Source organism: Heptranchias perlo, chromosome 16 (assembly GCF_035084215.1).
Source record: "Heptranchias perlo isolate sHepPer1 chromosome 16, sHepPer1.hap1, whole genome shotgun sequence".
NCBI classification, from domain to species: domain Eukaryota; kingdom Metazoa; phylum Chordata; class Chondrichthyes; order Hexanchiformes; family Hexanchidae; genus Heptranchias; species Heptranchias perlo.
The window spans coordinates 42,156,376-42,183,252 of record NC_090340.1 but is presented as its reverse complement, the minus strand read 5'-3'; the positions used below and the strand labels follow the sequence as shown (position 1 = coordinate 42,183,252).

Here is a 26,877-nt window from a genome sequence, read left to right as displayed (position 1 = left end):
GGTGGTAGTGATGAGGAAAACTGGTGCCTCATGAGGGAAGTAGATACTGAAGATCTGCTCTCCTCCTTTATTGAGTCTTATTCACCAATATTTAGGAATACACACAGCTCTGTCCTTGGCACAGCTGTCACCATTCCAGCCAAGCTGGAACCAGGCAGTGTAAACATGGTTCTGTCTAGCTGGAACACCAAATTCAACAGACCGCTGGCCACAGTGTAAATGCTAGGCACTGCTGAGAAGGACCAGTTTGCAGGATGGACTGCATAAAATGAGAGTTAGTAATACTTTTCTTTAAGGTGCTACGTTTGATTTTGTGGTTTCCGAGGCTTATGCTGCGCAGTGTACCCCACTGCTACAGTGTTATCTGGGAGGGAGGGGGGAAAAGAGGAGAATGTTGATTACTCATACGGAAAGCCCACACATCTGGCTTCCCCATCAGTACCAACAGTTCATAGAATGGTTACAGCACAGAAGGAGGCCATTCGGCCCTTCGAGCCCGTGCCGGCTCTCTGCAAGAGCAATGCAGCTAGTCCCACTTCCCTGCCCTTTCCCCATAGCCCTGCAAACTTTTTCCCTTCAAGTACTTATCCAATTCCCCTTTGAAAGCCACGATTGAATCTGCCTTCAACACCCTTTCAGGCAGCGTATTTCAGATCACAACCACTTGCTGCGTAAAAAAGTTTTTCCTCATGTCGCCTTTGGTTCTTTTGCCAATTACCTTAAACCTGTGTCCTCTGGTTCTCAACCCTTCCGTTTGGTTAGGAACTCTGCCACTGACACTTCGCGAGGTTTTACTTACTTTTGGTCGACATGTTTGATGTAATATTATCAATAGCTTAAGATGCTGCCTTTTTGTTTTCACTTTTCTCTCGGAACAATGCTGAAATTTCTGGAGCTCCCAGTGCAAGCTGTCACTGTAACTCCAGACATCAAGAAATTCGGTTGCTGTTTGACCACTTCCAGAACCCTGACAAAGCAGACTTTTTCTTCAAGTCCCAGGCTGAGCACATCTCGCTAGACTAAATGTCATAGCAGTCCACCCCGGAAACCAGGGGCCTGAGGACCGATGAACACACTCCACGATGCCTTGTGTGCTCGTTATTATTGCCCATGAGCAAAGGGCATAACCCACAAATAATTTCAGGTAGATTTATACTCCCAGAACAAGCAGATGTTTTCATTTCAGCTTGAGCAGTGCAAACAGGGACAAAAACGCTCATTATTCATGTGAAACTCAAATGGTTGGCAACTATGAAATGTTATTGCAGTGTGTGGGGGAATTATAGGAATTATTTTGCTCCAGGGACTTTATGAAATATGTAAATAAATCAGATGAATAATATCTATGCTTTGAGCCCACTTGGTATGTGATCAATTCTTCAACTCTTTGATGACAACCAGTTTTCTTTCAAGATGCTTCAACATTATCAACAGCTCCAAAAGTGGACAGTTGGCAACTATGCAAATTATTGCTAAATTAGGGTCAGTTTTGTGTTATGGGCCCATGTACACTGGGATCTGAATTGAGACTGCCAAAATACATGTCATATTATGATCTTTACAGCCAGACAGATGACTTGCATCCCATCAGTCGGAGCTGGATTCAAACTGTTGACACTGTATCATATCATGGATAGCGATATGGAGTATAGGCAATAAGCTATAACAGTGCACACAACAGCATATCGAATCTTGAACTTCAGGCCCATTATAGTGGAAGTAACATTTTAAAAAATGACATTAGACATTAGCTCCAAACTATAGCAGCTAGGATGTGCCAGAACAAGAAAAAAATATTGATTCTCCACAGCCATCTTTATAAATAAAACAGTGAGGTCCATAGACACACATTCTTTGCTAAGAACCAAACGAAGATAAGACGTAGTGATTAAAGAACTGAAAACTAAACACACCTAAAGAGTAACTACTTTACAATTAAACATTGCTATCTTACAAAACATACCACAGCATATCATAGTAAACGTGAATGTGGGTGAAGCACTCAAAAAGTTAATGGACAGATTCTGGATTTAACTAGGATTGGAAAAATATGCATTCAACATTAAGGCAGGAGAAAGTAAAAAGATCTGCGCAGATCATGAACAATAACTGATGAACAACTGGGGAAGCTGGTTAGAAATCCAGCCATCTACTAGAGCGCCATGGTACTTTTCTGTGTGCAATATTCCGGGGATGGGGCAGTTGGTGAATTTTTAGGAACCATATAATCTGCATAAATTGTAAGTCACATGACATTTTAAGAGTGTCCTAATTGAATATATTTCCTTCAAGTTTCAGGAAGACAAAATTTCACATTTAAATTGAAGGATAAAAATCTAATTAACTTAATTTGTAAAGGCTCAGCAGTTTGTTTTTAAATTACGTGTTCTAACTTTGATAAATAGTCAAAATGGACAAGTTTGAGATGACAGAACACAGATTATTACATGCTATATTTTAAAATGTAGTAGTAGAATGAAAAACCTCAATATACCTTTTGAAAAGGTATTCATAATGCCAGTTATACTGTACAGTTTGTGACATTGAAAGAGTTTCAGCTTCCATCAACAAATTGTTGTTTAATTCAAGTGTTGTCATCCAAATTACATTTAGGCATGTAGTATGACACCATCTCCACGTAGTAGTCTATCACAAGTTGTATATCTGCAGAGTGAAGCAGAAAAAATTCCCAAGTGGCACAGTGGACACCTGGCACTTTTTCAAAGTTCATTTTTAATCATTGTTTTTCCACTGCTGGCAAAGAGCCGACTGTGTCACAGTGCAGAGGTCCATTTTCCCTTACCTGAAGTCAATGCATAGCCAGCATTACAACTCAGGTCTGCCAGCACTGCATCCCTCTCAAACTGGTACTCTGTCCAAGTAGAGACAACTCTCAGTAGCTGAACAGCTGTATTATGAAGATGCAGAAAAAGTTGTCTCCAAGCAGAAATCAAGTTAAAAAAAAATTAAAATTACAATATACTAGAATACAAAAACAACTTATTAATTCTCAAATTTGAGAAAGTTCAAACAAGTAACATGGGAATTGCTGCCCTAAAACAGAACGGCTTCCAGTTCAGAACATAGATCACAGGCAGTTGCATGCACCAGTCAAATCTCTCCTGACCATTTACAGATAAGTTTCTCCAGCAGCCTAAAGGCAACCTGATCTCTTTCTCTTCCCCCTCTTAAATACTTTGTTTAGGTCTCCATATCTAACACTCTTTGGGAAGGGAAGTTTAAAGCAGGTATTCCTTCAATGCTACTGTCACTATCACTCTACAATAATACAAGTTAGCTTGTGCAGAGATGCGACTTGTTTAGCTAGGTTTTCCTTCCCATGGAATACTCTGTTTCTACAAAGGTCTGCACCTATTATAGAAACCAAGCCAAGAATAGTTGATCAATAATAGGTGACATTAAATATCAATGGAGACTAGGATTTGTAACCGCAAGATCTCTGAAGTCCAATGGTCTACAACAGCAGCTACGAGGCTACCATAATGTTTCAATTTTCAAATATTCAAAAAACTACCGTACTAAATTTTGGCATAACTTGAAAGTTACCTACATTGCCAAATCTTTCTTGCATCACATTACAGCCGCTCAAGTATCCAGGGCGATCTATGATTACAATGTACATTTTGAATTGATTCCTTTTACCTCTACTTATTTTGCCTTCTCCCTCTTTACTGAATAAATGTAAGGAATCTTACAACACCAGGTTATAGTCCAACAGTTTTATTTGAAAATCACAAGCTTTCAGAGCTTACCTCCTTCGTCAGGTGAGTGAGTGAAGGGTTCTAAAATCGTATCGCATAGGCTGGGAGACAATCACAGCAATCAAAGGTGTCGTTGGTGTTAGTAAGTAAAATTAGCAAGTAGCTTAGCAAGTAAAATTATATAATCTTAAACTTAATTAAATGGGTCTAAATTTTTTCAAGTGAAGATCTAAATGTAGCTATTCTATGCATATTGGTCAACAACCCAATGACCGTATTCTGAGAGGCTTTTGCAGGAGGGAGCTGCAAGGCTTATGGTTTGGTTCAAATCAATTAATGAACTGCTGGAGTTTTCTTCATGTTGTTTGTACATATAATCTGAACATCAAGACTGGTGCTTATTTTAATTTGTTATTTGGCTTTTATGTAGGTAATTTAGCATAGGAAGAAAGCCATAGTTAAACAGAAAATATACAGGATAAGAAAACTTTATATGCACCAAAATAATGATGTCCTCCAAGGTCATTTAAAAATACAGTGAATGGAAAAATGGCTGTTCACATCCAAAAAACACAAAATACCTACCCCCCCTTTAATTTCCACTAGCATTTTTACAGAGACTCAGATGGCAGAACATGAGGGAAAAATGTCTGCAACATTTTGTCAACGAAGTGTCCAGTCCATATCCCTCCCATCTCCGTGGTTATCCAGTTGACAGCAGCAGGCGCTGAGACAGCTACCTCAAAAAGCGCCAACTCTTCCACGAATCTCTTTAGCTGATAAGCAAAATGGCTGGAATGTGTTTGATAGCAGGTCTATCACAGTGGGGAGTTTTGAAAAACCCACAATCACCCCATGTATCGTCATCCTGCCATCAGCTCCAGACCACAGAACAATTAATATTCACAGCAATTGCTGCTCCGTGGCAGGCTGTGAGACAGTGATAGGATTCTGCAATACAGTATCTTATTAATAAACACTAACCCTTTCACTGGCACATTTTTTTAATGGTAGTGATGGAATTCCATTCTGATTGTTGAGAAACAGTTTGAATTTTGGTTGAGTTTGAGCCCAATGACTTAAATCTACAAAAAGTTCACTAAAATCAATGTGAAATAAAAGAAAACCAGAAGATAAAATGAAATGCAAATTTCAACTTCAGAAAGTAAAACTGTTAATTTCTTAACTTTTAAAATAGTACTAGACAGCTACATTATTCTGATTAAAATGTAAATTAGACATTCAAGTTATAGCCAACAACTTAGTCAAGTTAGAGAATATGTAAGTTAAAAATTCTTCAAGCACAATCAAGATATCAGTATAGTTAAGCAAAGGATTTTACAGTCGTCACTAAGAGTTTACTGTCAGCTGTTGATTTTATAATCAATTTTTATGCAAGATTAATGTCACAAAAAACACTTCAACTTAATTTCTATTTCATATCTCACTCTCTTTCCTACAAATATGTGTCATTTGATATTGGTGCCACTACAGTTCTTTATCCCAGGAAGATCCCAAATGGAATCAATATCGCTGCAGTGCAAAGTGTACCCACGCAATATCACTACAGAAGTGTGTTGCGAATGGGTTTAGTTTATATGTTCTCAGCATTCCACTGCAGCGCCTGATGCAGCCAGATGACACCAGACAGGAGCCTGGTGCAATATATTTTTTATAAACCCCACTTCCTCCATCACTTCCTGTTGGGAAGTACCCAAACACTACTCACTGACTCCTCAATGGAAGTGAAGAACACACTCCAATTTAAATAAGTTCCAATGCTTTGTGCTATGGAAATATCCCATTTGACCCAGAGGAGATCTTCAAAACACATATCCTACGCATCACTAAGACTACTTGCTGCCACTGTCACATCATTACTTCCTTCTGCCCCTACCTCAGTACGCCAAAATAGTTATCTACACTTTCGTCATTTCTAGACTTAATTGCTCTATAAAATTCCAACTCATCAAAACTCCACATTTTGTCCCAAAATATGTTCCAGTTACCCATCTCCCTTCCCATCCCTCTGCACATCCACTTGAAAATCCTCATTTTTGTCTTCCGAGCACTCCATGCATCTTAGCTCTCCAACCTCCACCAGCTCTAATCCCACCTCAAACTCTCTGCTGTTGCAACTCTGATCTGCTGAGCACTCAACATTCTGGAACTCTTTCTTCCCCCCGCCAAAATCCCTCCATGCTACATTTCTCCCCACCTTCAAAAGCCTCCGTAAAACCTCATCAGCACAGCCTCTTTGGTCACCTCCCCAATTCCCATGAAACGCCTCAAGATGATTTGCAATGCTTAAAGCTCTATTTAAGTATAAAGTGCTGTTGTATTTTTGCAACAGTTGATACTTATATAGAGCTTGCAAAGGATTTGTGGAGGGTGGGAATAATACAAGTTGACGGTGTTAAAGTTCTTTAGACATAGGGCCATAATTTGCTGTCAAAATAACAGTGAGGTTAATAACGCTTGCCGTTATTAATGCGCAAATGGTACAGCAACTTCAGGCGAGGGGGCAGGTGCACAGTTAATCCAAAAGTTGCTGTCCGAGATACGCCACTCCGCCGTTAGCTTCACAAAAATGGCATCTCGTCGTCTGCCTCACCACTGAAATACATTGAATGTCGTGAAGTTGCTGCATTTCCGCGGTAGATGCGAACTAAACTCGCCACGGAAAGTTAAGTCTTGTCCATTTCAGTCAAAGTACCCTTTTAACAACATGCTATGTGTTAATTACTGCCAGTCAACCTATCTGGCACTGAAAATTAACTATTACAAGTTTGGAGTCTCATTCCTTCATGTTTCAACTGTTGGAGATTTTAAAAACCTAAAATTTAAAATGAAACTTTTTTTTACTTTTCGTTTTGGTTTCTTTTTTCCTCGATCTCTTAATCCAATCTTTCTTCCCCTCTCTATTTCTCTTTCTGTACCTGATTTGGCATTGAATTCACCCACTCTAATTTACACTTCCTGCTCAGTTTTTGCATTGTTAATTTCATAATCTTTCAATCTGATTGGTTAAGGAGATACACAGTTGCTTGCCCTGTTCACTCAGGTTCCAGATGCCCTGTTTCCCTCGCTGCACCGTTATCAGCACGCACTTTCAGCAACTTGCCACGCAAAGAATGTAAAAACCCAAACGTGCGAAGCCAAGTCGAACTAACGGCAGACACCTTTAGATGCCCTGCCACAGCAAATTATGGCCCATAGTGTTCAATAATGCATGACAGCACCCCTCAGGCAGCAATAACATATTTCACAAAGAACAGCAGCATACTTATGCCGACAGCAAGATCAAGGCATCCAATAAGTGCAAACCCCCTTAAACTTGGTTGTTTAGCACCTTAACAAGCTACAAGATCTTCAACCCTTGTAAAGGTTTGGCCAGTAATTTGACCAGCAAAGTTGAACAGAATTTCCATAAGCAGCTGCAAGAATGAAAAAGCCTGATTCACCAAATCAGAGGGGGCTTAGACTGTCACAAAGGTGACTCCCAAATTTAATCTGGAAAGAGGTCCCAAGTGTGATCATTACCAACAGGGATATCTGCCAAATAAGAAAATAGTTCAGTAATAGAAATAATGAAGTGGAAATGAGAGAATTCCAAATCAGGGGATATAATACAGGTTTTTAAAATTCTGAAAGGTTTTGAGATGATTAATAGTGAAAGATTGTTTCCACCGGCTGGCAAATCATTAACGCCCCTCATTACCTACAGACATACAACCCTTTGACAGTTTGGAAACAAATATAATTTACTGGCCCATAACTTAAAGTCATGCAACTTAATCACAAGTCAACACCACAAACTCTTCAAACCAAAACAAAATATTATGTGTGTTTAACTTTTGTGTTTCACTCAAGAAAGGGCTCAATCCATGAGTACTTGGTGTATTTTTGTTATTGATCGTCCACCCAGAGAAAACACCTGCTTAAGTTTATTAGTGTGATGCTTTTGAGAAGGATGCAATAATGATTCCTTGCTACAGAACAAGAAACAGCAAGACAGCCTCTCTCAAAAAGATTTAACTTTCTATTAACTTTGAAGAGCACTTGTGTTGAAAGTGCGTGGAGCAGCCTCTGTTAACCAATCGCTCAGGTGAGAATGAACAGGCCACGTTCATGAAAGAGCACGTGGGAATTAAGGATGTAATATTAATAAAAAAATGATAAATTTATTGGACACAATCTAGGAAATAATTTCCAGTTATTGCTGTAATACATTAAAAAAAAATCTCCTTCCAGCCAACTTCAGCATGTGTTATTTCCCAAGCTACTTTAATATGATTAAATGGAAAGCTTATCAACATTATAATCTTCAAAAACAACAGTAAATAAATGTGAAACCTGGAATCACATTTGTTAATAAGCATCTGTTGTCTTTTTTTTCCCCAATCACTACTTGCGTAACTAATCAGGTTGTTAGAAAACCTGAAAGGTGTGCTATACTTTGAACGTTACTTACAATAAACAACAGCTTTGAATGACAGATTGGCAATATTTCTGCATTTACATTAGGATGTCACTCATGGAAAGATTCAATGTTTACATTTTAAATGGAAAATAAATGGCTGCCCAGTAGCTCTGACAGAATAGTTAAGCAACTTTGTTACTATAACATAAGCATCATCCTGTACAATAGCAAAACCAATTCTGTGATGTGCAAAAGAAAAATAGGGGGTGAAATTAATCAACGAATCAGAGGCCTGTTTTACACCGCGCCCGGTTTTCTTTTCCATTGACTCCGTTTCACACTACGGGCGAAAATCAATTTCACCCCCATAATAGCCAATTACAGAGCAAAATCTGATGAAATTAGACCCAAACAAATCCAGTGACTGGTCCAATATTGGCTACCTTCTCAATGGAGCAATACACAGCAAAGCAGCTTAATCTTGAGATGTCCCTTGTGGGCACCTTCTATAAAAGTTGAGGGCAGTGGTAGTGCAGTGCTGATGACTGACTTTTCCTGTGGATCTTTGTGCTCCAGGTGACATATCACAGTCACAGTCCCGAGGCACCTTCTGCTGCTTCAGCAACAACTCTCTGTAAAGCCCAAACAGTTCACTATTGCAGCAGACACACAGTCTGAACTAGGATCTGCTGTGACTCTCTGGAGCACCCCCTCCTCCTCCAGCATGATATACCTGACAATAGCCATCAGATGGGTACTGTAGCATAGTGGTTATGTTACTGGACTAGTAATCCAGAGGCCTGGACTAATAATCCAAAGTCATGAGTTCAAATCCCGCCACGGCAGCTGGGGAATTTAAATTCAATTAATTAAATTCAATTAATTAAATAAAATCTGGAATTAAAATACTACTATCAGTAATGGTGGCCATGCAACTACTGGATTGTCGTAAAAACCCATCTGGTTCAGGAAACCTGCCGACTACCTGGCCTATATGTGACTCCAAATCCACAGCAATGTGGTTGATTCTTAATTGCTCTCTAAAATGGCCTAGCAAGCCACTCAGTTGTAAAATCTCGCTTAAAAAAATACAATAAGAATAAAACCGGACAGACCACCTGGCATCGGACCACTAGGCACCGGACACAACAAAGGCAAACCAAGACCAGTCAACCCTGGAAACATCTGGGGACTTGTGCCAAAATTGGGAGAGCTGTCCCACAGACTAATCAAGCAACAGCCTGACATAGCCATACTCACAGAATCATACCTTTCAGCCAACGTCCCAGACTCTTCCATCACCATCCCTGGGAATGTCCTGTCCCACCGGCAGGACAGACCGACCAGAGTTGGCGGTACAGTGATATAGTCAGGAGGGAGTGGACCTGGGAGTCCTCAACATTGACTCTGGGCCCCATGAAATCTCATGGCATCACGTCAAACATGGGCAAGGAAACCTCCTGCTGATTACCACCTACCGCCCTCCCTCAGCTAATGAATCAGTCCTCCTCCATGTTGACCACCACTTGGAGGAAGCACTGAGGGTAGCAGGGGCACAGAACGTGCTCTGGGTGGGGGACTTCAATGTCCATCACCAAGAGTGGCTCAGTAGCACACGACTGGCCGAGTCCTGAAGGACATAGCTGCCAGACAGGACCTCTACACGAGGGAAAAACTTACTTGACCTCGTCCTCACCAATCCACCTGTCACAAATGCATCTGTCCATGACAGTTGGTAGGAGTGACCACCGCACAGTCCTTGTGGAGACGAAGTCCCGTCTTCGCACTGACTACACCATCCAACGTGTTGTGTGGCACTACTACCATGCTAAATGGGATAGATTCAGAACAGATCTAGCAGCTCAAAACTGGGCATCCTTGAGGCGCTGTGAGCCATCAGCAGCAGCAGAATTGTATTCCAGCACAATCTGTAACCTCATGGCCTGGCATATTCCTCACTCTACCATTACCAACAAGCCAGGGGATCAACCCTGGTTCAATGAGGAGTGTAGAAGAGCATGCCAGTAGCAGCACCAGGCATACCTAAAAATGAGCTGCCAACCTGGTGAAGCTACAACTCAGGACTACATGCATGCTAAACAGCGGAAGCGATTCCACAACCAACGGATGCTTGATTGGCACCCCATCCACCACCCTAAAAATTCACTCCCTTCACCACCGACACACAGTGGCTGCAGTGTGTACCAGGATGCACTGCAGCAACTCACCAAGGCTTCTTTGACAGCACCTCCCAAACCCATGACCTCTACCACTTAGAAGAACAAGAGCAGCAGGCACATGGGAACAACACCACCTGCACGTTCCCCTCCAAGTCACACACCATCCCAACTTGGAAATATATCGCCGTTCCTTCATCGTCGCTGGATCAAAATCCTGGAACTCCCTTCCTAACAGCACTGTGGGAGAACCTTAACCACACGGAATGCAGCGGTTCAAGGCGGCGGCTCACCACCACCTTCTCAAGGGCAATTAGGGATGGGCAATAAATGCCGGCCTCGCCAGTGACGCCCATATCCCATGAACGAATAAAAAAGTCCCATGTTGTTGTCAAAAAACTACAATATTCACCATTCTCCTGCTAATCAACATCATCTTACTGATCCTTATTTAGATTTGTTTCTGCACATGTGCCTCGAACAAGACCCTAAAATGAATTTGGTATATATTTCTTTTTTTTTATATTCCTCCTGTTACTGGGGGTAGGAATATAAAGAGCAGCACTAAATAAATGCTTTCTCCCAACTTTCCACCAATATTTACTCATGTCAACATTTACATTAAGAATCAAACAGTGGAACATTGGCCTCACAGTCTAACTACCTATGTCAGACTTTTTTTTTTAAAATGGCAGTTTAGCAATTATTTTATAACATTTAAATAATGCATCAACACCTCACCACATACTACTATTTTTTTTTAAACTCGCATTTTTAGCCTTTTCTTCCCAACCCCCACATCTCTCGCCTTCATAAATGGGGACACAAACTTCTTCACTTCAGAGAATGGCTAATGAGGCTACAGGTTTTAAAGGTTAAATGATAAGGTCAAGATTTGCATAACTGTCATGAACAGTAAAATTGTTTTTTTTCCCTTTTGGAATGAAATTTAAATTGCCTTTTTCTTGTAGTTTTTTGTTCAATGTTGCAGAATGGCAGGACTAATAGACCTTTTAAACTAAATCATAAGAGTGCAATCTCAAATACTTCACAAATCCAACTGATATCGGAGAGCATTTTATTGTACATTACAGAACAGTAGAAAGGAGTACATACAAGAACCAAGAGCTCCTTGAAAGGGGGACAAATTTAAGTATGTATTGCAACTCACAGATTCCCATGCTAATTCTACTCAATCTAACATCAGTTTAGGATACTATATGTTACAAAATCTACACCTGCACCAAGGTTTGACATTTATCTCTTGTTCAAGTGCAATGAAGAGTCCACGGGCTCAATTTTAAAAGTAAAAAACGGATGAGTTGGGAATGGGACATTAAAAATTGCCACCATTTCAGACCCGCCGCCAACCTGCCCATTTCCGGCTTTCACAGGGGCAGGCGGCCAACCCACTCTATGGAGGCAGGTCGGGCCTTTCAAGGAGGCTTCAGGCCTCCATTTTTAACTAATTCTCCATTTCAACCCCAGGGGGCCAGGATTCCCAGGCCTTCTGTTTAACACCTCGTGAAAGGAGGCAAGAAGGCCTGAAACTGCAGGTAAGTGCCTAGAAAGGCACAGCTTGTGGGCCCGGAGCAGGAGTGCTTCCCCCAGGCCCAACAAGCCTACCTGCACCAACACCGTCTCCCCACCCCCCCAAACAACTGGTAACTGACCCCCAATCCCATCCCCATGACTCGCGACCCCAGTGCCCACCTATGCCCACCTGTGCCCCTTGCCCACCCGTGCCCCCTGCCCCCCAATCCATGCAAACAAAGACTTACCTGCAGATGTCCTCTCCCTGGCTGGTCTCCCAGAAGTCTCCAAAGAAGTCCTTACGTCAAAATCGTACAGACATCCGGGAAACCCATACTAATGGGTTTCCCGACCTCAAATTGACACCCCCGCCCCCTTGCTGGCTCCGTTTGAAAAATGAGCCCCAAGTCTCTGGAAGACTGCACAGGTTACACTTACCGCCCCATCCCCTACACCCTCCCCTTATCCCATCCCCTCAGCTCCCATTCCTTTACCCTACCCCATAATCCCCACCCCCCATCCTCACCAGTGAAACTTTAAAGCTTATAAGCACTTCAAAAAATAAATTACGTTTCCAATCTTAGTGCTAGGAAACTGACAAAAAGGAAGAAGTGGGACTAGAATGGCCTGGAGATGGGCTGATAGTATGTGTGGAACATTGCCCATGGAGACCAAGACCAAGGCCTCAGCCCATTGGGGTGGGGATTAAGCGTGTCCCAAGGGTGCTGGGCCAGCATCCAAAGCGAGCAGGCAGCCAGTGTTCCGAGCAGGACATGGACATGTGATGGCCCAAGAATAGATGATTGAAGGATTTAGACAAAGGAAGAACGGGTTGACCTGGGTAGGAGACTAAAGGCTCAAGATGATGAAAAATAGGGATAGGCAGGTTAACTGAACTTAAAATGTGGGTGAAATTAACTGAAAATGTAAAAATATAAGATTTAAATTAACTTTATAAGGTATGGTTACTTGACCCAGGGAAAAAATAACTAAAACAAAACTTACCTGCAGCACCATCTAAATAAATGGAGCTGGGAGACAAAGCTTTAAGCAGCAGCAGCCCCGCCTATATTTGGGAGGACTGAATGGTAAATATAATGCTACGTATATACACCTAATAGTTAAAAGTATTACCCAGACTGGACACCCAGGCATAACATACAGGAAACGCATGCTAAATATGTATACTAGTAGATGGGAATAATAATAGTATGCCCTTATGATCTGAACTGGATATCTGAGCCTTTCACACATGTGCTTCTTTAATCCTTTTGAAGGTGGACCAAGAAAACACTTGCAAGATGAGGCCAGATATCAATTGTTAAATCATAGAACCTTACAGCACAGGAGAAGACCATTCGACCCCATGGTGCCTGTGGCGACTCTTTGAAAGAGCTTTCCAATTTAGTCCCACACCCCAGCATTTTCCCCATAACCCTTCAAATTAGTCCTCTTCAAGAACATGTCCAATTGCCTTTTGAAAATTCCTATGGAATCTGCTTCCACCACCCTTTCAGGTAGCGCGTTTCAGATCTTAACAACCCTCTGGGTGAAAAATTTCTCCTCCTTTCCCTTCTAGTTCTTTTGCCAATTATTTTAAATCTGTGACCTCTGGTTACCGACCCACTTGCCAGAGGAAACAGTTTCTCTCTATTTGCTCTATCAAAAACCCCTCATTATTTTGAATAACTCTTAGGTCTCCCCTCAACCTTCTCTGCTTTAAGGAGAACAGTCCCAGCTTCTTCAATCGCTCCACATAACTGAAGACCCTCATCCCTGGTATCATCCTAATAAACCTCCTCTGTCTCCTCTCCAAGGCATTGGCATCCTTCCTAAAGTGTGGTACCCAAAATTGTGCACAATACTCCAGCTGATGCCTAACCAGTGATTAGTAAAGGTTAGCTTGATGTCTTTGTTTTTGTATTCAGTGCCCCTATTTACAAAGCCAAGAATCCCATACATTTTAAACCTCCTTTTTCTGTTTTATTTTAACCTCCATTTCCTTTTGTCATCAAGGGGTCTCTAGCTTTGGATGCCCTATCTTTCCTCCTTATGGGAATATGCTTGGTTTGTACCCAAACTATCTCTGCCTTGATAGCCTGCCATTGCTCATTTAATGTTTTCCTGGCCAATATTTGCTTCCAATCCACCTGTGCTAGATCCCTTCTCAAATCACTGAAATTGGCTCTCTTTCAGTTGGGTATTGTCACTGTTTATTTTTCTTTGACCCTTGCCATAACTACTTTAAACCTAATTATATTATGATCACTATTACACAGGTGTTCTCCCACTGAAACACACTCTATTTGCCTGACTTCATTCCCCAGAACTAGATCCAGCACTGCTTCCTTCCTCGTTGGGCTAGAAACATACTGATTAAGAAAATTCTCTTGTACACATTTTAGGAATTCTTCACCCTCCTTGCCCTTTACACTGTTTTTTTCCCAGTCTATACTGGAATAATTTAAGTCTCCTACCTGTTACTGCTCTATTATTTTTACATTTGCTCCAGAAAAAGGGGGATTCTTGGCTTTTTAAATAGAGGCACTGAATACAAAAACAAGGACATCAAGCTAAACCTTTACAAATCACTGGTTAGGCATCAGCTGATTTGCTCCTTATCTCCTCCTCACTATTTGGGGGTCTATAGTAAACACCCAACAATGTAACAGCTCCTTTTCTGTTCCTCAACTCGAACCAAAAAGATTCAGCCTTTGAACTCTAGTAAATCATTCCTCTGTAGAACTGTAATATTATTCTTGATAAATACAGCCACCTCCCCCCCGCCCCACCCAATCCTTTCTTGTTTTCTTCCTTATCCCTCCTGTTAAGCTGCTTTATTTCACATCAAGTGAACATACAGAGCAAGAGTTATGTTTGGATTCACAGGACAGCTTACTGGCATATAGCAAAATAATGCTACACTTCCCCTCATCAGTGGGTCATCTTACTTGACAAACAAAATAACTTTTTTTAAATTCATTCTTGGGATGTGGGCGTCACTGGCAAGGCCTGCATTTATTACCCATCCCTAATTGCCCTTGAGAAGGTGGTAGTGAGCCACCTTCTTGAACCACTGCAGTCTGTGTGGTGAAGGTTCTCCCTCTTCGAACTAATCTCCTGCATTCTCCTTCCCAGTCTAATCAAAGTTTGCCTTTTCAGCTTTCTGTTTACAAAACCTGACTGCTTTTCTGTCCACAAGAGGCCAACGGCTTCCCAACACAATGGGCATGAGGTGATTATTGATTTCCGAGCCAGACTAATGAATTAATTGAGAGTCTGGGGAGAAACAACATGAAAGCTTACTCAACAGCATTTTAACCACCCATCATCTCAGTGCCTTTAGAAAAAAACTTGCACAAATACACTTTGCTTTAAAAACTCAACATTTGTAAGTGACATTTTTCCAAATTCTTCTTGGAAATATTGCCAAAAATATCCCGAAATGCGATAGTTACTAAAGTGTAGGTGTTTGTCCCTTTAAGGCTACAAGATTTTTTTTTCAGACTACAACTGGAACTTTTAATTCCACAAAATTACTGACTTTACCTGGCATATGCCACACTTCTGAATTCTTCCTGTTGTCCGCTGGCCACTTTACTTCCAATTCTTCAGGAGTCTTTGGCACATCCTGTAACCCTTGGTCTAAAATTATAAAAGGCACCAGTCACTGAGAGTTTAAATGAAGCAAAAAACTTTCAATGTCATAACTATTAAATACAGATTATTATTCATCATTTTACCATTGGTACAATGCTCTTCGCACATCAATTGAATGTTGCTTTTAGAACTTTGCACAAGGCCAGAGCTTTGAACCCATACACATGTACTGCTGACGGTTTTCACTGATTTGGGTAGAGAAATACCAAGGCTGATAGCCATATGACAGGAAAAGTTTCATTACAATACCTATTGTTGAGTGGAAAAATTAATATTAATGCTTTTAGAATAGTGTCACAACAGGGATGAACTCTAAATCTTTGAGAATTAACCAGTAGTTTCAATTGACTGAGGTCCTGCCATGCTCCAATTCTTCTGGCAAAATGTAGCAATCATGTAATAGGCATAAAGATCTGAGAAGATAGGCTAGAATGTATACATTTTCTTCATTGAAATGACACCTTCATCTCACCACAGCAGTGTAAAATCATTTAAATTAAGGCCAGAGAGACACAATAAAATTATTTGTTGGGTTCTTCAAATGTTAGTTTGTTAAAAAATAATTACTTAGAAACCATAGAAAATTTATGGCACAGAAGGAGGCCATTCAGCCCATCGTGTCCATGCCGGCCAAAAATGAGCCACCCAGTCTAATCCCACTTTCCAGCACTTAGCCTGTAGCCTTGTAGGTCACAATACCTCCGGTGCACATCCAGGTACTTTTTAAATGAGTTGAGGGTTTCTGCATCTACCATCCTTTCAGGCAGTGAGTTCCAGGCCACTACCACCCTCTGGGTGAAAACATTTCTCCTCAGCTCCCCTCTAATCCTTCCACTAATCACTTTAAATCTATGCCCCCTGGTTATTGACCTCCCTGCTAAGAGAAATAAGTCCTTCTGAACCATTCTATCTAGGCCCCTCAATTTTGTACACCTCAATTAAATCACCCCTCAGCCTCCTCTGTTCCAAAGAGAACCACCCCAGCCTATCCAATCTTTCCTCATAGCTAAAATTCTCAGTCCTGGTAACATTCTCATAAATCTATTCTGTACCCTCTCTAGTGCAATTACATCCTTCCTGTAATGTGGTGACCAGAACTGTACACAGTACTCAAGCTGTGCCCTAACCAGTGTTTTATATAGTTCCAGTATAAGCTCCCTGCTCGTATGTACAATGCCTCAGCTAATAAAGGAAAGTATTCCATATGCCTTCTTAACCACCTTATCCACCTGCCCTGCTACCTTCAGGGATCTGTGGACATGTACTCCAAGGTCCCTCACACTTACTATATACCCTTCAGTATCCTCCCATTTATTGTGCACTCCCTAGCCTTGTTTACCCTCCCTAAATGCATTACCTCACACTTCTCTGCATTGAATTCCATTTCCCACTTCTCTGCCCACCTGACCAGTCCATTGATATCTTCCTGCAGTCTACAGATTTCCTCCTCACTCACTATCAACCACACAGCCAATTTTTGTATCATCTGCAAACTTCTTAATCATGCCCCCTACATTTAAGTCTAAATCATTAATATATATCTCAAAAAGCAAGGGATCTAGTACTGAGCCCTGCGGAACCCCACTGGAAAACAGCCTTCCAGTCACAAACACCCGTCGACCATTACCCTTTGCTTCTTGCCACTGAGCCAATTTTGGATCCAACTTGCCACTCTTCCTTGGATCCCATGGGCTTGTACTTTTTTTTAAACCAGACCGCCACGTGGGACCTTGTCAAAAGCCTTGCTAAAATCCATGTGGACTACATCAAATCCACTACCCTCATCGACCCTCCTTGTTACCTCCTCAAAAAATTCAATCAAGTTAGTCAGACATGACCTTCCCTTAACAAATCCATAATGACTGTCCTTGATTACTCTGTGCCTTTCTAAGTGACGGTTTATCCTGTCCCTCAGAATTGAGTCCAATAATTTGCCCACCACCAAGGTTAGACTGACTGGCCTGTAATTACTCGGTCTATCCCTCGCTTTTTTTTAAAACAATGATACAATGTTAGAAGTCCTCCAATCCTCCGGCACCATGCCTGTATCCAGTGAGGATTGGAAAATGATGGTCAGAGCCTCCGCTATTTCCTCCCTTGCTTCTTTTAACAGCCCTGGATACATTTCATCTGGCCCTGGAATTTATTTACTTTCAAAGATGCTAATCCCCTTAATACTTCCTCTCTCACCAAGTTTATCCCATCCAATCTTTCACACTCCTCCTCCATAACTACAATGTCTGCATCGTCCATTTCTTTTGTGAAGACAGACGCAAAGTATTCATTAAGAACCATACCAACATCTTCCACCTCCACACATAGGCTATCTTTTTGGTCTCTAACAGGCTCTTATCTTTCCTTAGTTATCCTCTTGCTCTTAATAAATTTATAAAACATCTTTGGCTTTTCCTTGATTTTATTTGCCAATATTTTTTCATGCCCTCTCTTTGGTTTCCTAATTTCTTTTTTAATTTCTCCCCTGCACTTTTTATATTCCTCTAAGCTTTCTGTAGTATTGAGTTCTCGATGTCTGACATCAGCTTTCCTTTTCTGCCTTTTCTTACCCTGTATGCTCCTTTTCATCCAGGGGGCTCTGGATTTGGCAGCCCCACCCTTTTTCACCCTTGAATGCCTCCCACTGCTCTGACATTGATTTACCTTCAAGTAGCTGTTTCCAGTCCACTTTTGTTAAATCACTTCTTAGCTTAGTAAAATTGGCCTTTCCCCAATTGGGAACTTTAACTCCTGTTCTATCTTTGTCCTTTTCCATAACTATGTTAAAACTAACTGAATTATGATCACTACCACCAAAATGCTCTCCATTCATCTAATCTAATCCTTCCACCTGCCCAGCCTCATTTCCTAAAACTAAATCCAGAACTGCCCCCTCTCTTGGTGGGCTTGCTACGTACTGGCTAAAAAAGTTCTTCTGAATGCAATTTAAGAATTTTGCACCCTCAATACCCTTCACACTCTGTGTCCCAGTTAATATTAGGGTAGTTGAAATCCCCTACTATTCTTGCCCTACTGTTTTTGCACTTCTCAGAAAATTACCTACATATTTGTTCTTCTATCTCCCTCTGACTGTTTGGGGGCTATAGTACACTCCCAGTAGTGTGACAGCCCTTTGTTTGTTCCTTAGCTCAACCCATATGGCCTCATTTGATGATCCGTCTAACATATCATCCCTCCTCACAGCTATAATTGTTTCTTTAACCAAAATTGCCAAACCCCCTCCTTTTTTATCCCCTTCTCAATCTCGTCTGAAAACAGTGTAACCAGGAACGTTGAGCTGCCATTCCTGCCCCTCTTTAAGCCATGTTTCTGTAATAGCTAAGATATCGTACTGCCACCTGTCTATCTGCACCCTCAGCTCATCTGCCTTATTCACTATACTCCTTGCATTGAGGTATACACCTTTAAGCACTGCCAAACTCCCTTGCTGTTTATTTTCTAACTTTTGTTTCCTCTGCCTTCCTAAGTCACTTACTAATTTTGTGCCTTCTATCTCCAGTTCTGATTCTGTCCCATTTGAGTCTACACTCAGGTTCCCATCCCCCTGCCAAGCTACTTCTAGCATATCATAGTAAGTACAGCACAGGAGGAGCTATTCGGCCCATCGTGCCTGTGCTGGCTCTTTAAAAGAGCAATCCGATTAGTCCCATTCCCCTGTTCTTTCCCCATAGCCCTATAATTTTATTCCTCACACGTATTTATCCAATTCCCTTTTGAAAGTTACTATTGAATCTGCTTCAATCACTCTTTCAGGCAGTGCATTCCAGGTCGTTACAACTCGCTGCATAAAAAAATGTTTCCTCATGTTGCCTCTGGCTCTTTTGCCGATCACCTTAAATCTGGTGTCTTCTGGTTACTGACCCCTCTGCCACTGGAAACAGTTTCTCCTTATTTCCTCTATCAAAACCGTTCATGATCTTGAACACCTCTATCAAATCTCTCCTTAACCTTCTCTGTTCGAAGGAGAACCACCCCAGATTCTCCAATCTCTCCACATAACTGAAGTCCCTCCTCCCTGGTACTATTCTAGTAAATCTCTTCTGCACCCTTCTAAGGCCTTGACATCCTTCCTAAAGTGTGGTGCCCAGAATTGAAAACAAAAATACTCTAGCTGAGACCTAAACAGTGGTTTATATAAAGGTTTAGCATAACTTCTTTGCTTTTGTACTCTATGCCTCTATTAATAAAGCTCAGGATCCCACATAAAAACAGCCTTCTCAACTTGTCCTGCCCCAACCTTCAAGGATTTGTGTATGTGCGCCTTCAGGTCTCTCTGTTCCTGCACCCGCTTTAAAATTGTACCATTTAGTTAATATTGCCTTTCCTCATTCTTCCTACTAAAATTTACACTTCTCTGCGTTAAATTTCATCTGCCACGTGTCTGCCCATTTCACCAGTCTGCCTATGTCCTCCTGAAGTCTGTTACTATCCTCCACGTTGTTTATTACATTTCTGAGTTTTGTGTCATCTGCAAACTTTGAAATTATACCCTCTGTGCACAAGTCCAGGTCATTAATATATATCAAAAAGGTGCAGTGGTTGCAATACTGGCCCCTGGGGAACACCACTGTATACTTCCCTCCAGTCTGAAAAACAACTGTTCACCACTACTCTCTGCTTTCTGTCCCTTAGCCAATTTTGTATCTGTGCTGCCACTGTCCCTTTAATTCCATGGGCTTTAATTTAGCTAACATGTCTATTACGTGGTACTTTATCAAATGCCTTCTGTGTGTGTATATCACACACACACACACACACACACACACACACACACACACACACACACACACTTTCAGGCAAAATAAAACAGTACCCAGAAATCACTGGCCAAGTTTACAGACATATGTAGTTCCCTCTTGATATATTTTTGTTTTTAGATTTTTCAATGGCAAAAGCAGCTCCACTTTAAAACCACAGGACATTCAAATTCTATATACTTAGCTCCTCTATTACCAGGAAACTTGATTAAATGTGTTGCAGAGAGGGCAGATGGGGACCAGCACTGGAGGTACACTCCTTCTCTCTGTGCTCTGGGTGCAAGTCTATAACTGTTCTTGTAAACCCGCAACCTCCATCACCCAGAAGGACAAGGGTAGCAGGTGCATGGGAACACCATCACCTCCAAGTTTTCTTCCAAGTCACACACCATCCTGACTTGGACATGTATCACCGTTCCATCATCATCATTGGGTCAAAATCTTGGAACTCCCTTCCAAATAGCATTGTGGGATTACCTTTACCACATGGACTGCAACGGTTCCAGATGGTGACCCACAGAACCTTCTCAAGGGCAATAAATACCAACCTGGCCAGCGATACCCACATCCAGAGAATTTTTTTTTTTTAAAAACAGCACCCAGAGTGTATTGACCATGAGCCAAATGTAGGCCAAGTCACAGCAAAAACAGCCAACGAGTACAATCAACAATTCACAATACTTTTGCCTGGTTCCCATGTACAAGACAAAATCCTTTCTACTCGAAGGTCAAAATTTAGGGGTTTTTTTTTGTCTTGCATGCAACTATAATATTAAAATCTTATGTCTGCATGCACTTCCTGTCCATAAAATTGTATTTCCTACCACCACCTTTTCCATTATTAATTCCTATATCCATACTTATCATGGAAACTGCCCATGTAAATTTGTCAAGCAGTAATTATATCCTCTCACCAGTGGTGGTACAATAGCGCCCTGTTTGCATCTCCCATACCTCAGCCCATACTACAGAGAAACACCTTTGCTGTAACCTACTCTTTCTCTGTAGCTGAGTTTTGCTATTTAACTATAAATAATACAAAAATTGAAGTATTACATCAAAATAAGGTCAAAATGTGTGACATCAAAATGGGGACTGAATTACCTCGGGTTGCTCTGGTCCAATCATCCCCACCCTCGAAACCCACTTCAGCTGAACACTATACTTGGTCCTGACTTCCCGTGTGCAATGAGAGATCGAATATTTTAAGAGCGGTCTACTCCTGATAATTCAAAGTCATTATATATGCTAAAACATTGAATTATCCATTAATTTGAGTTAAGCAATGTAAAAAAAAAAGGAAATTAGGAATTTAGCACTAAAAAATAAATTTGAACTAAGTGATTTTGAATTAACATATATGTAAAAACCATAGTAAAGATGATCACATTTCCAAGCTCAAATGACAATATGCCCAAGTCCTTGAAAAGTCTAAACAATGCACACGGGGTCTATATAGCTCCAAGACTGTTGATTGATTACGTGCAAAGTTCTAAAAGTTATTTTAATACATGTATAAATTCAGTTGGTCAAAACAATATCCACATACTTCCATATAGCTATTTGGATTTATCTGGAATCAAATCAATATTTGGAATACCCAAAGATATTAAATTAGAAGTTAAAAATAAATCATCTTATTCAATGTCCAAAGAATGTCTTATTAATCCTCTTAGCAGTTACATTTTATTGAAGATTTTAATAAAATCTCCCTTTCCGTTTTCTACCTTGGTCGCTGTCCAGGCAAGAAAGCTTACCCATTCTCTTTTGTGCTAAATACGTTACTGTATAACTGAAGCTATTCAATCACCTTTCAGCAATTATGCTAAAGAGGAGGTAGAAAGCTTAGTTTCTGGTCGAATAAATCTCCTGAACCAATAGTTGTGGCAGAAGCATAAATCTGGGGAAAAAATTCTTTGTCTAATTCAGCAAATGTCCCGAGTGTCCTAAGGCTACCTTTGTGAAAGAAACGTTTTGCTCGGAATGTGAAAAGAGCCGTTAGTGGCAAGTCGTGCCCATCTCAGAAACTCTTACTGGACAGCTTTTGCAGCACAATTTCAGAACAGTTCAAGATTATAGTTTTGTACCTTTCTACCCAAACTGCAATTAAACATTATGCAAATGCATGGCTTTTTAAATTTACACCATTATACTGCACTTTTGGGGCAATGTGCATGCTTTTCCTCATCTCAGCCCTATAAATGCAACACAATACTATTGGGAAAGAACTTAAACAACTTTAGTAACATCATTCTAATAATTTTTCCTCTTTGCCACAAAACCATGTAATCACTGCCAGCACAACTGCCTTTTTTTAAAAAAAAAGACTCAGCCATCTGTACTATTGTTCCATTTTCTGATAGAATGAAAATGACTGCGAGCTTTTTTTTCTATCAGAAAATGGAACAATAGTACAGGAAACAGAATGATACCGGGGATTAAAGGGTTAAATTAAGAGAACAGGTTGCATAAACTTGGCTTGTATTTCTTGGAATATCGAAAATTGAGGGGTGATCTAATAGAGGTATTTAAAATGATAAAATAATTCGATAGGGTAGATGAAGAGAAATTATTTCCTTTGGTGAGGGAGTCTAGAACAAGGGGACATAATCTTAAAACTATAGCCAGGCATTCAGGGGTGAAATGGGAAGCACGTCTTCACACAAAGGGTAGTAGAAATCAGGAACACTCTCCCCCAATAGGCATACGGCTCACTTTCCTTTATTAGCCGAGGCATAGAATATAAGGAATCTTACAACACCAGGTTATTGTCCAATAATTTTATTTTAAAATCACAAGCTTGCTGGACTATAACCTGGTGTTGTAAGATTCCTTACATTTGTCCACCCCAGTCCATCACCGGCATCTCCACATCATAGAATATAAGAGCAGGGAGGTTATGCTAGAACTGTATAAAACACTAGTTAGGCTACAGTTTGAGTACTGCGTACAGTTCTGGTCACATTACAGGAAAGATGTGATTGTACTAGAGAGGGTACACAGGAGATTTACGAGGATGTTACCAGGGTTGGAGAATTTTAGCTATGAGAAAAGATTGGATAGGCTGGGGTTGTTTTCTTTGGAACAAAGGAGGCTGAGGGGAGATTTAATTGAGGTGTATAATATTATGAGGGGCCTAGGAACAGTGGATAGGGAGGACCTATTTCCCTCAGCAGAGGGGTCAGTGACCAAGGGGCATGCATTTAAAGTAATTGGTAGAAGGATTAGAGGGGAGCTGAGGAAAAATGTTTTCACCCTGAGGGTGGTTGGGATCTGGAACTCTCTGCCTGAAAGGGTGGTAGAGGCAGAAACCCTCAACTCATTTAAAAAGTACTTGGACGTGCACTCGAAGTGCCGCAACCTACAGGGCTGCGGACCAAGTGCTGGAACGTGGGATTAAGCGGGATAGCTCTTTTTCGGCCAGCACGGACTTGATAGGCCGAATGACCTCCTTCTGTGCCATAACTTTCTATGATTCTATGAAAAGGTTATGGATGCTGGGTCAACTGAAGTTTTGAAGACCAAAATCGATAGAGTTTTGTTTGGTATCAAGGGATATGGAGCAAAGTTGGGTAAATGGGGTTGAGATGCAGATCAACCATGGCCTAATTGAATAGTGGAACAAGCTTAAGGGGCTGAATGGCCTACTCCTGTTACATCCCTATGAAACCTGCAAATCACAGATTTTTGTTTGTTTGTCGTGCTTGTGGTGTTGCATAAGTTGTCTCAGCTCTATATTTGTTACTATAAGAGAGAAGCAAGTGAATCAACACACATAATTGAAGTCACAAATTAATATCCTGAATTAATAATCTTCTTTGGGTTAATTCAATACCACTGTATTGTCATACGCAGTAACTGCACCCAGCTAGATCTTCCAAAAAGTTAAAGCTCACTGTTTAAAAATGTTTAGTAAAAGATAAATTATATTAACTGGTATTCTTTGTAACCATTATTCTTAAATAATGGACAAAACAAATTCTATGTACAGTGGGTTACAGGAAGGGATTCATGTTCTGGCTATCTGAAAAGCCATCTAAATACTGTATTGGAATTATTTGTTTAATATGGTGAGTAATGGTGTGCCTTAACGACTGTCACAACGTGCTTTCATAGCAACTTGATAAAAGATACTTTTCTATATTAATAGCAGCAAGATTTCTTTGATAAGCTTACCTGGTTACCCTACATATGACAGTGCTATAGATTATCGCTCAAAGTGCATGTTTGTCTTTATATTGAAGCAATGATAACTAACGTTTTCAAATCGATATGCATCATAAACACCTATTCTGCTGCGTCATTAACTTTTAGATTATCAATACCGAAAGGATAACAAAATGATCACATAAACTGAAAAGCTTTCAATCTTTATTAATGAGTTATTATAATAGAAATAAATCAGGAAACATACTATTCTCATCTTCTCATTAAAAAGAAATGTCTATTGGAAATATAGTCCCCCTCCATGACCTTAGTATTGTTATCAACTTATCATTTTGACAAACAAACCAGTACCAGGTGTAACATACACTCTGCTTCCAAACTCCCTAACCCTAATCCCTGTCCCAGCTCACATCTGATAAGTGTACACTTCCCTTTTATACAGTGAGGGCAAAGTCTAGTAAAAACAAGCTGCCTTTTCTGGAGCATTTCCAAATAATTTTCCTAAACTTGTTTTATCTGGGTGCATATTCTGAAAGAAACACTAAGTAATGGTGGGCAACTGTAAGGTCCACCCAGTAATACTTTCTTGGAATTCTATTTCTGCAATATCCAGCAACCTCAATCATTGTATTCAGAAATATTGATTTAAACAAAGTGTACTTAAGAATGTTGTTAAGGAAATCTCTACACAGAAGCAAATGAGATTATACCACACTCAAAAAGAGGAAGTTATTTTAACACAAATTTAGAGTCTTTCAATATCTCACTGTAGAAACGCAATTCATTGTGGAGGAAAACTGATTACCAAATGGCTGTACACGTGTTTTTGCTTATTCTTACGCAAAGTAACCAAAAGCCTGGAGTGCAATAATGTTCATTTTGATCCAATCTGAACTGATCAAAATCCAACTTCTGTCCCAACCATTTTCTTGAGCTTTTTTCTCTTCATTTTTTTTACTTCAACCTTAATCCTTCCCCAGAGACTTCAGAGGTTCCAAAGCACAGTACTGAAGTGATGCCATCTATTTATAGACTAGTCTCTTGGCATTTCATCCGCACCTAAATTATGATTGTCATGCACCACAATTCTCAGGCTACCTCTGCTGGCGTTGTCAACACAAGACTTGCTTAGATAGATATCATACAACCTCAGCATCTCATCAACAGCATAATTCAAAATGGATAACCACCACCAAAATTCCTACTGTTAAGTACAAATGTAAGCCAAGCATCTAATTGTAAATTATTATGCCCCAATTCTTCGTCAGCTCGATGGCTACCCTGTAGATTACCATAACAACTGCCCCTATATGAGGGATGTCCAACCTTTTGGAGCTGGAGTTTGAGAACTTGTGTCAAAACCAGTGAGAAGGCCACATAATTATGCAGGAATGGGATATGTTAAACCAAGCCCCATCAGGCTACCCAGATGGACATAAAGATCCCATGGCACTATTTGAAGAGAAAGAGGGAGCTGATCCAGGCTCTTGGCCAACATTCCTCCCTGAACCAACACCACCAAAACAGATTAACCGGGCATTCATCTGAGTGCTGTTTGTGGGACTTTGCTGTGTGCAAGTTGCCTACATTACAACAGTGACCACACTTCAAAAGTAACTCATTTGCTGTGAAGCACTTTGGAATGCCCTGAGGATGTGAAAGATATTATACCAATGTAAGCTCTTCCTTTCTTTGCAATACACCTGAATTGAGATGGCTGTTGTGAATACTGAGCATCCAGGATCCACAATGTATCTGGGGGAGTACATTTGCATGAAGTACCAACTAAATGAGTCCTGTGCATTATATACAAGAAGGAAAAGTATATGGAAGATACTTTTCATGAGGTTTGTCACCACCGAGTTAGAGGGAGACAGTGTAGAAAACTAAAATATAGGTGGCAGTCCAGGGAATGTAAAAATAGGCACAAACAGAGGGTTCCAACAAATTTTCAGAACAGGAGATGACCAAAGAACCACAAGGGATGGTAATCGCAAGCAGGTCAATGACATAGGGAACAAATTGAAAGCAACACTGTAGTTATAGGGGGTTCCATTACAAGAGGGATTGATAGAATCTGTTGCAAACATGACTAAGAAACCTGAATGGTGTGTTACTCCCCAGGTACTAGAGTTTGGTATTTGTCTGAGTGGATGGATCAGATCCTGGGATGGGAAGGGGATAAAGCAGACCTTGTGGTTCACATGGAAACCAATAACATTGGTAGACATAGAATTAAATTTCAGGAGCTTTGGAAAATATTGAAAAGGGCTTCAAGAATTGAAATCTCAGGAATACTCCCCTATAAAACAGACAGATTAGACAGGTCGATACATAGCTTAACACATGGTGTAGGACAGAGGGTTTCAAATAACTGGCCCACTGCTACCATTTCTGAGGGACGGAAAGGCTTTACAATTAGA

The 26,877-nt window shown here is 40.6% G+C and overlaps 1 protein-coding gene across 7 annotated transcripts in view; it reads right to left on the bottom strand.

The window, feature by feature from the left end:
• The window catches only part of zfpm1 (zinc finger protein, FOG family member 1), a 202,534-nt gene that overhangs the window by 107,517 nt on the left and 68,140 nt on the right, over window positions 1–26,877 (bottom strand). For 6 of the 7 annotated variants that reach the window (XM_067998013.1, XM_067998017.1, XM_067998015.1 and 3 more), the window contains one exon: window positions 15,405–15,500. In XM_067998013.1, the coding sequence (XP_067854114.1) occupies window positions 15,405–15,500 (96 nt within the window). Of the gene's footprint in view, window positions 1–2,494; window positions 2,665–15,404; window positions 15,501–26,877 lie in introns of those variants that run through there. The other variant, XM_067998019.1, reaches the window with a different exon arrangement.